Source organism: Doryrhamphus excisus, chromosome 4, assembly GCF_030265055.1.
Source record: "Doryrhamphus excisus isolate RoL2022-K1 chromosome 4, RoL_Dexc_1.0, whole genome shotgun sequence".
Taxonomy (NCBI): Eukaryota; Metazoa; Chordata; class Actinopteri; order Syngnathiformes; family Syngnathidae; genus Doryrhamphus; species Doryrhamphus excisus.
The window spans coordinates 7,449,145-7,459,950 of NC_080469.1; the positions used below are offsets into that span (position 1 = coordinate 7,449,145).

The following is a 10,806-nucleotide window of genomic DNA, read 5'->3' on the forward strand; positions in this document are numbered from 1 at the left end:
TGACTTGTAAACAATATGGCAGCCTTTTCACCCTTTTGCGTAGTTGTTCAGGAGTGGCGTGTATTTTACTGTTACGGTAATGTGTTATGAAAGTAATGTGATGAGCTGTACATTTGTGTTGGCAGTACAGCTAATGAGTTGTTAATAGTTTTCGGACAGCGGCAGAGAGGGTGGAGGTCAGATGATGAGAGTTTGACTAAACAAACACCCACAGGTGCCTGCTCCTGTTGTCATCATGTGAGCTGTCACAGCCCAAATGGGCCTTGTGAACAGTGCCTCTCCTCAGATCTCCCTGCTGTTCAATGCCACCCAAGCAGCACCAAATGCACCCTGTGTGGGTATGCTAATACGTTAATATGCACACGGACACTGAGATCTGATACGTTCTGTACGCTGTCAACACTGACTTGACTTTCTCTGTAGCGTCTGTGCACCTGTTGCTTGAAGACACACAATTAGCACCTCATTGCTACTCCAAAATTGAGCACTATATTATGAAATAGCATGATATCATTATCATGAAACTCTATTATCTCTACTATTACATGTCTTTTTTTTTGTGATACACATTGAACACAGATCGTTTTGTTATCGGGTGTTGTTTTGTCAGATGAGAATTGTAAAGTCTGCTCCTGCTCAGCGAGGGATTGACACCTTGTGATGAGCAACTGTCCGAGGGATTAAGACTCACAATGTACAGTTAATAACATAAAGCGTCTTAGTAGGGGGTCCAGTGGCAGTCTAGACAATAGAGCATCTGATCCACCAAAACAAGCACTCCCATCCTGATGTACACGCTGAAAAATAACATTTTCCAACCGTCCATCCTCTTAAGTTTCAATCAGTCGGTCTCAGTCTCAACATCTTTAGTTGCCATTGTTCACTCGTGACACAATCACACACTTATTAAAGCATATTCTAAAATAAAAATGTATATAGGTTATCATCACCAATGAATGAAAATGTGAGATTATGGTAATAGAAATGGTCTTATTTCATTTGAACATGCATCAGATTACAATTGAGTGCATCCCATAATCAGTTCACAGTTCCACATGTCCAAAAGGAGTAGGAAGAAGCAAAGCTTATTAAATCCTACCCCTCCATCTCGTACTTTTACAATCAGCAGCTGTTACATTTGTTCACTACCTGCTTTCCTAATATAGTTCAAGGGTTTTTTGGGTTTTTTTATTTTTTTGTCCCGTACCGAAGTACAAGTTGATATGACCATACAATAACATAATGGGTACATTATTATTATTATTATTATTATCGATGAACAGGTGGCATCCCGGTGTAGTCAGTCATGGCACACAACTATGGTGTGTTCAGGGACCGCCCAACAAAGTGTGAAATCTTAACGTTTGATGAAAAAGCATGATCAGTGAAACATAAGAACATAAACATGTATGGTATATGTAAAAAATGAAATATATTACGTACTTTCTGATATATGTTTTTTCTCCAATGCTGAATGTCCTGTACTGCTGCAAACCTTACCAATATACTATCCGGTACATGTCTAATCATGCCTTCTCACAACTATACATAGCACTTTCACAGAAATCAACACATCCATTAAAAGAATAGCCGAGGAAAGTGAAGCATTAGCATCAATTTTCATGGTAACTTAGCTTCTTGTGGGCAGGAAATCGGGCTCTTGAAATAATCTAAGTGGTCCCCCTCCTATTATCATTGTCATTCATTGTCAGGATCACTCCACCCTCTGGAGTGATAAGTGGTCCTACATGAGGCTTGTCAGATGATTCATGCTGACTAATGTAACTATGTAAACAATTTAGAGCAGGGGTCTCAAACTCAATTTACCTGGAGGCCACTGGAGCTAGAGTCTGGGCAAGGCTGGGCCGCATCAGGTTTTCAAAAAAAAAAAAAAAACGCATTCATTAAAAACAGAAAAATATACAAACTTTTTCAGTGCTTTGGTTCCGATTTTCTACAATAAAAGCTCTGATAAAACATTCCACTGTTCTCAAATATCTTAATTTTTATTTTTCTGCACAAAATAAGATGAAAAATAAATAAACAAATCAAGAATAAAGAAAATCAATCAATCAGTAATAAATAAATATAATAATAATAATAAAACTGCAAATAATAAAAACTTAAGAAACCACATATAGTTGGTGGGTAGACAAATTATTTTTTTCAGATTAAAATGAACAAAGCATTATTAGAGCCCTGTAGACATGACAAAACACGACTATAGTCACATTTATACTCTTTTTATTTACAACATATTGCGCAACTGCAGGGTCTTGAGACACATGCTAACTCGCAAACTAGAGAGCTAGCGACCTAAACGGTAGCCTTCAAGTTATTTCCTTTAAACTTAAATAGCCAAAAACTTACCACTTCCACACGGATAGGGAGGATCACTATTAACAGTTATTTAACCTTTAACATGAACATTAATCAAACGTAATAATTTTTTCTGGGTACATGATACCATACAGCATCCATATCAAACTTGCGCGTGCCGCACTAACATTAAACTTTCATATCAAGGCGGGGGCCTCAAACTAGTGTCCTGCGGGCCACATTTGGCCCGCGGGCCGCGTGTTTGAGACCCCTGGTTTAGAGTGTCCCCTTCTCACCAGGATCACTTGATGATATTTCAAAATGCAACACGGGCTGATTTCAGGGAGCGGAGGAAGCATCTACCAGGAGATGCAGGACCAAATGTCAAGCTGTTTGTAAAAAGTGTAGACGCTCTTATTCTTTTTAAATAAATAAAAGTAGACAAGGCAATTTGATATTATTGACAACTATTACTACATGCAAGAAGCAACATAGTTTTCCTGCAAAGTATAGTATATTGATCTGTATTAGATCCTTATTGCAGATATAGTATCACAGAATACAGAATAATGCTATAATTGGATTGTTTTAGGTTAAATGTTCCAACATCTCTTTGAAGGAGAGTCCTTGATGAGCTGCATGGTAATGAGCAGAGCTTCTGGTTATCATTTAGGCCAGAGATGTTGCTTCCGAAGACAGCAATGGCTTGGCCAGACCTGAATGTGCTGCCCTTGCGTGTCTTCCGGATACGGTTGCTCTCTGGGCTCATCATCCCTGAGGACACAAAGATCCTCTTCACGCACTTCTCTATCCAGCCCATTGTGGGCCTCGCTTGCTCCAGGCCTAAATGCAGCTTCTGTCACTATAGCTGGCCCTAAAGCCAGTTCAGCTGCTAGGTGGTGCATTCAGGTGCTTAGGTCTCCGTGCTAAATCACCAGAGGTTAATAAGGCTGGATTAACTTTTCAGCATAAGCTATCCTGAGCCTTAATGGATGTATAATGACCACTCATGCATTGGCGGATAAATGCAGTATGTCTCTTTCAAATATCAAGCTAAGGGTTTTTGCATATTCGGGAATAATGAGAAAAATATACATGTAAGAATTTAGTAGGTTGAAATCCGTGGTATTAGTTATTCAACAAGAGAAAAAAGAAAGCATGTACATCTACAACTACATCTTTAACTGTGTCGAAAGGTGAAGGTTAGCTACTTACTATCCCAATCCATCCCAACGATCTGCTGCCATCTGTTGGTGATAGAGGAGAAATACATCAATATTGTTGTCCATTGTTGGAGGACTTTGTGAAAATGGAAGAAAATATTAGATTCTGGCTAAATTCTGGAACTTTTGTCGAGAAGTCATGCAAGAGGGTGTTGATGGGTTTGAGGTCTTGTCTCTCAAGTAAGAAGAGTCATGCCCCAACTATTCAAACGAAGTGGAAAGCATACATATAATTGTGCAACATGTCTTAATAATAATTACGAGAGATACAATAGAAAGCTGATTTAAAGGTGCGTTCCAACACTACAAAAATGAAGACAGTCTTTGTAAGGTAATAAATTATTACATATTATTAATAGTTCAGTACACAAATAATTCTTCATGGCCTTTCATTGCCCATCATGGTACCCTGTTTCTATTTTGATTTCTATTAAATGTCCCACCATACCTTGACTCATGTGACCTGCCTATATTATATTGGTGTCATCAGATCATACAGGCAAGGTAAAAGTCCATTTGCAGCTGGGGGCCATTTTGACAGGTCTACTGGGGTCCAATTTTTCTCTTGGACTGGACTTTAAGGCCCATTTTTTGGGTGTGCTATTTTTCATTTTGATATGTTCAGAGGTGGGCTGCACGGTGGTCGAGTGGTTAGCATGCAGACCTCACAGCTAGGAGATCAAGGTTCAATTCCACCTGTGTGGAGTTTGCATGTTCTCCCCGTGCATGCGTGCGTGTTCTGGGTCCCACATTCCAAAAACATGCTAGGTTAATTGGCGACTCCAAATTGTCCATAGGTATGAATGTGAGTGTGAATGGTTGTTTGTCTATATGTGCCCTGTGATTGGCTGGTCACCAGTTCAGGGTGTACCCCCGCGACCCTCGTGAGGATAAGCGGTAGAAAATGAATGAATGAATGTTCAGAGGTGGATTAGGAAAGATGGAAGACATTTTAATTTAGATCTGATTTTTATTGTTTTTTCATGCACTACATGACTAACTCCACCATAATAATATCTTATTATAATAATATCTTATATCAGATGACAAAGCAGACAGGTACACTTACACACTAAAACAGCACCAAGTAGTAATTTCAGTAGGTTGTTTCTTGTTATTTCAATGCAGTCACTTGCCTACTTTAGGTTTTGACCTTATGGTCTTATTCTGGTGCAACGGCGGGCAAGTGGGTGGGAGGGGCTTACGACTCTGGTAAGACCTGCTCCCTGTTGAAGAGACCACCGGAGCCGTCAGCACAAGTTGAGAGTTTTCCCTTTTTGAAGAGGTCAGAGTCTCTGATTTGGCTCGGGGGCCGACAATGACAGACGCACACGTCTTGGGGATGATGGTGGTCATGGTCCGGGTCAGGGCCCGTCCTCTCCTGGACAGAGTTGCTGCTGAAGGCTTCTGTTTCTTGTCGTGACCTTTTCTCTCTTGTTCTTTGAGCGTGGTCCTCTGCAGCTTCCATTCCAAGTCCTTCAGCGCACGGTCAGTGTAAGCCCGCAGCTCTTGACGTGCCTGTGAAATCTGCTCTTCAAGCTCATCTTTTAGAGACTTTTTGGTTTCCTCGAGCTTCTTTTCAAAAATAGCACACAACACGTCTTCTTTGGGATCTGCTTCATCCTTGCTCTCATCTTTTTCTTTCATCTCCTCACTCGTGTCCTCCTCCAAAGACTGTCTCTCTTTAAGTTGGTTCACCAGCTCCAGTATGCTGCTTTTTGATGTCCTCGTGCCCACTTGGGATCGGATCTGGCTGCGTACCTGTTGGAAAACAGACTGCACTTTTGCTTGCATCTCCTTGTCTGGAACATCACACTCATCCGCGCTTTGCCCATCTGGAATGAATGCGTTACTTCGTTCCTGCACTCTTCCTGCTTCTTCCTGATCTTCATTATTCATCTGTGGAAACATCTCAGCTGATGCTTGACTCATGTCTCTTTTACGGATGTTACACGTATACCACTTCTTCTACTATGATATAACGGTTGGCTTGGGAGGAGCCGGAGTGAGTGTGTTATTCCCAAGGGAGGCTGAACACTCAGGGATTTGACACTACAACTACAGTCTAGTAATACAATATTTATTCATGTCAATCAAATAGTTAATAAGTGTCAGTTAAATTGGAATTATATAAGCTAAAATACATTTCATGTATCATCTTGTCATGATTCCATGCATCCTGTAATGTTGCTTCACCAGCATGTACGGTTGTGAAGTGTTGTGTTGCATCCCATGATAGCAGATGGCCTCCTGGTAACAAGGGGAAAAACAATGATCCCGACGGACTTTGGAAAGGGAACACTAAGATAGTTCCGTAGTGGTTTCTATATGGTTTGTGTTTGGTACTGGAATCAACTGATATATTGGTTCAATCCTGGCCTTGAACAGCTTTTTATGTTGTTACTTTGCACAAAAAATAAATCATTTCTTGAACAAATTATTTCCCATGTTCTTCCCGTGCATGCGTGGGTTTTCTCCGGGTACTCCGGTTTCTTCCCACATTCCAAAAACATGCTAGGTTAATTGGTGACTCCAAATTGTCCATAGGTATGAATGTGAGTGTGAATGGTTGTTTGTCTATATGTGCCCTGTGATTGGCTGGCACCCAGTCCAGGGTGTACCCCGCCTCTCGCCCGAAGACAGCTGGGATAGGCTCCAGCACCCCAGCGAGCCTTGTGAGGATAAGGGGTAGAAAATGAATGAATTATTTCCCAAGTATTTGTACTACTCCAAAACATGCATCTAAATACACTAATACTGTCGTATACTCATTCATTCATTCATTCATTTTCTACTGCTTTTTCCTCACAAGGGTCTCATAGAGACAACCAATTTATGTGTCAAGCAATGTTTTCCATCTCCACGTCAGATTCCATAGTATTCCGTCAGATGTGGTTTCCGACAGAGGACCCAGATTCTCCTCCGTCGTCCTCTCAGACGTGGGGGCCTACTTCAGTATCATGCTGGGGGTACCATCCACAGTCAAATAATGACCAAAGGGACCAGGCACACCAATGCCGACCCCCACTGGATCAGATATTCCCATTCCACCTTGATCAGAGCTGCCACTCATATTTCTATAACGTTTGGTAGCCTGGCCAACTCTTCTTCATAGCTTTTCTTTTCTTTTTCTTTTGCATTTGTATTTGATTTTCATTTGCAACATTTTACACTTACATTGTACACATGTTTTATGTTGTTTGTGTGTTTTTGGTTTTGGATCATCTCTGTGTTTGGAATGTTTGGGCATTGCTGCACATTGAGTACTATATAGAACTTTATATGGAGGGGTGAGCTGACAACGAGCCAATGAGAGTCCTGAAAGGGTGAGCCTCCTCTCCCTGCTAAACAATACCATATGGACTTCGAGGAAAAACGAGCAATAATTCTATGCAAACCTTACACACACACACACACACACTCACACATACAATATATTGTTGCCTTACTTTGTTGTTATTTCATTATTCTATTTATCAGAGTCAGATTGACACTACGTGGTGGAGCAATCAGAAAAAATATTTTAGAATGTTTCTTATTTGCATGCGGACTTTTGATAAATGTATATTAATAAAAGGATGCTAAGTTTCTCATCCATTGTCTAGCTAATACGTGTCGACATGATTTTCCATTGTCATCATTGTGTAACATAGAGCGTACCATTACCATCAGCACTCTTCCTCATCTCCACTCCTCCTCTCAATCTCCTCCTCCTCTCTTTCTGGACATCGCTTTAAAAAGGTTCAAGTCAGCTAACTTCAATTCACAACTTCATCCTGACAACCTGGGAAACCATGGTGAGTGACTTATTTATTGTATTTACCCACAAATTGTTTTATTTATTTCTTGAATATACTGAATTTTGGTTTATTTTTGTTTGCAGACAACATATACTGACAAAGGCGAAAAGGTAAGGAAATGCATTCTGTGTTTATTGTTAATGTTCTTGATATAACTTTAATGTACTACTGTTGAAGTTTCTATATTACACATTTAAAGGAACCAATATGTTTCATTGTCTCTAGCATGAGCAGGGACAGTTCCTCTGCTTTGATCACTTGACATTCTGGGTTGGGAATGCAAAACAGGTATGTTATATTGGACCTCTTTTATTGGCTCTGTGCAGCGGGGAATATTATTGTTTGTCAATTCATGTGTCAATAATGATGCTCATGTTTTGTACCAATTTGGCTCTTGAGATGGAAAAAGTTTGGTTATCAAACCATTTTTGGGGATCCACTTTTCACACAGCTACAGAGGGAGTCTATACATCAAGCATCTCTATTGGTTCTCTCAAGGGGTGGGTGGGGAGGTGGGGGGGGGGGAATTTACATTAACATTATCAAGCACACTTACCACCAGCCAGCAGATGGCGCAATATGTCCATTCCAAATCAGATATTTGCATTTTTTTTGCACAAATCATTGTTATTTTCAACAGGCAGCATCATATTACTGCAATAAACTGGGATTTGAGCCATTGGCTTACCAGGGCTTGGAGACAGGCAGTCGAGACGTGGTGTCCCATGCAGTCATACAAGGAAAGGTGAAGTTGAATTTGTGCTGTCCAAAATAAATTAAAAAAAATAAAATAACTATAATCATAAGCGTACTTTGTGTCCACAGATCATATATGTGTTCTCATCTGCACTGAATCCTGGAAACAAAGGTACAACAACTGGCTTTGTAATAAATCATAGATGAACTAGTATATTGAATCAATATTTGGTTTTAATTCATGTCTGGAGTTTTGATGCACCTTTTAGTCCTACAGTAATGAGATGCTGTTATGATGACATGAACTAATCTAACTGTGTTCTTTTCTCAGAAATGGGGGCTCATTTAGTCAAGCATGGCGATGGAGTGAAAGATATTGCATTTGCGGTGGAGAATTGTGACTTCTTAGTGCAGGTAATACAACTCTTTTTTTTTGCAAGGGCATTTATGACAAAAATTTCTGAAAACTAACCACACTAATATTTTGCAGAAAGCCAAAGAGCGAGGAGCAGTAATTGTCAAAGAGCCCTACAGTGTGGAGGACAAGCACGGGAAAGTTAGACTCGCTGTGCTGCAAACAGTAAAAGAACCGTCAATCAATCGGTTAAATGTTCAAAAATCATTCCCAACATTCCCTACATTTGCTTTTTCCGCAACAGTATGGTGACACCACACACACATTTGTGGAAAGGGCAGGATACAGTGGTCTCTTTCTGCCCGGCTTTCAACCGCCTCTATTTAAGGACCCCTCCTTAGCCAAATTGTGAGTACAGCTAAGTTATCACAGTATCGGACATCTGATGTGCAAAATATTCACTTGACCTGCTTTCACTGCAGACCTCAGGGAAAACTGAACTTCATTGATCACGTTGTAGGAAACCAACCAGATGATGAAATGGTTCAAGTGGTGGAATGGTAAGATATTATTTTAAATAAAGGTGTCAATTGTGGAGGAAGAATTATACTTTCAGATCTACAAAGGCTAGAACTTTTATGGGCCTCCAGCGCCTCCCAACATCTGGACCATGTTTAGCCTGTAAAGCAAGGCAGCTCTCGAAATGAAGCTGATGATTGGCTGATCCAGTTAGAAGGCGGTGTCGTAAAGGGATGTAGGTTCTGAGACATTAAAGCAGGGGTCTCAAACTCAATTTACCTGGGGGCCACTGGAGCTAGGGTCTGGGCAAGGCTGGGCCGCATCAGGTTTTCAAAAAAAAAAAAAAACGCATATATTAAAAACAGAAAAATATACAAACTTTTTCAGTGCTTTGGTTCCAATTTTCTACAATAAAAGCTGTGATAAAACATTCCACTGTTCTCAAATATCTTAATTTTTATTTTTCTGCACAAAATAAAATGAAAAATAAATAAACAAATCAAGAATAAAGGAACTCAATCAATCAGTAATAAATAAATCTAATAATAATAAACGGCAAATAATAAAAACTCAAGAAACCACATATAAGTTGGTGGGTAGACAAATTATTTTTTTCAGATTAAAATCAACAAAGCATTATTAGAGCCCTGTAGACATGACAAAACACGACTATAGTCACATTGATACTCTTTTTATTTACAACATATTGCGCAACTGCAGGGTCTTGAGACACATGCTAAGTCTCAAACTAGAGAGCTAGCGACCTAAACGGTAGCCTTCAAGTTATTTCCTTTAAACTTAAATAGCCAAAAACCTACCACTTCCACAGGGATAGGGAGGATAACTATTAACTGTTATTTAACCTTTACATGATACCATACATGATACCATACAGCATCCATATCAAACTTGCGCGTGCATTGAACTTTCATATCAAGGCGGGGGCCTCAAACTAGTGTCCTGCGGGCCACATTTGGCCCGCGGGCCGCGTGTTTGAGATCCCTGCATTAAAGGTTCACTACTGCAGTCAAGACGAGTCGTGTAGTCGTTCAAGTGGCAGCCATTTCTAATATGTTTGGGCCTCCTTTTCACACCCAAAAGGTACCAGAAGAACCTCCTCTTTCATCGTTTTTGGTCAGTAGATGACAAACAGCTGCAGACAGAGTTCAGTGCTCTTCGTTCCATTGTGGTGGCCAACTATGAAGAGACTGTAAAGATGCCTATCAACGAGCCTGCCATGGGCAAGAGAAAATCTCAAATCCAGGTCAGATTTATGAAAGTGGTCGATATAGAACCAAAATGAATGAATTTATTCATAATGTTTTCACTTCTAGGAGTATGTAGAGTACTATGGAGGTCCAGGAGTGCAGCACATTGCCATGAACACATCAGATATTATCACAGCAGTGAGTCCAAAAAAATATAGTTGCATTGCATCCAGAAAGCTGGCAAAAATGATATGAATTTGATTTTTGCAGATTAGGAATCTAAAAGAGCGTGGAACAGAGTTTATGTCTGTGCCAGACACCTACTACGACCAACTGAGGGAGAAGTTAAAACACTCCAAGGTGAAAATCACAGAAGACCTGGATGTCCTGCAGGTAGGTTGAAACATTTGGAGAAACACTTTCCATGTTAGCCGATGATCTGACCAGAAGGAACTGTTCCATCATCTATCCAGGAGCTGAGCATCTTGGTGGACTATGATGACAATGGCTACTTACTTCAGATCTTTACCAAGCCAGTTCAGGACCGCCCCACGGTCTTCTTGGAAGTCATTCAGAGACATAATCACAAGGTTAGGACACTTTTGGCTAGATTGGCAGTATTGTTAACTCTACACATTGAAATAACAAGCCTTTTATTTACTCACACTTGAAATACATGTTTGACC

The 10,806-nt window shown here is 40.2% G+C and overlaps 1 protein-coding gene across 5 annotated transcripts in view; it reads left to right on the top strand.

The window, feature by feature from the left end:
- The window catches only part of hpdb (4-hydroxyphenylpyruvate dioxygenase b), a 50,931-nt gene that overhangs the window by 37,733 nt on the left and 2,392 nt on the right, over window positions 1-10,806 (top strand). For 4 of the 5 annotated variants that reach the window (XM_058070019.1, XM_058070018.1, XM_058070020.1 and 1 more), the window contains exons 4-16: window positions 7,284-7,339; window positions 7,426-7,452; window positions 7,568-7,630; window positions 7,983-8,087; window positions 8,168-8,210; window positions 8,370-8,452; window positions 8,529-8,618; window positions 8,698-8,801; window positions 8,876-8,953; window positions 10,014-10,176; window positions 10,247-10,318; window positions 10,391-10,513; window positions 10,594-10,710. In XM_058070019.1, coding sequence (XP_057926002.1) covers window positions 7,337-7,339; window positions 7,426-7,452; window positions 7,568-7,630; window positions 7,983-8,087; window positions 8,168-8,210; window positions 8,370-8,452; window positions 8,529-8,618; window positions 8,698-8,801; window positions 8,876-8,953; window positions 10,014-10,176; window positions 10,247-10,318; window positions 10,391-10,513; window positions 10,594-10,710 — 1,071 coding nt within the window. In that variant the 5' untranslated portion in view covers window positions 7,284-7,336. Of the gene's footprint in view, window positions 1-7,195; window positions 7,340-7,425; window positions 7,453-7,567; window positions 7,631-7,982; window positions 8,088-8,167; window positions 8,211-8,369; window positions 8,453-8,528; window positions 8,619-8,697; window positions 8,802-8,875; window positions 8,954-10,013; window positions 10,177-10,246; window positions 10,319-10,390; window positions 10,514-10,593; window positions 10,711-10,806 lie in introns of all 5 variants that reach the window. The other variant, XM_058070023.1, reaches the window with a different exon arrangement.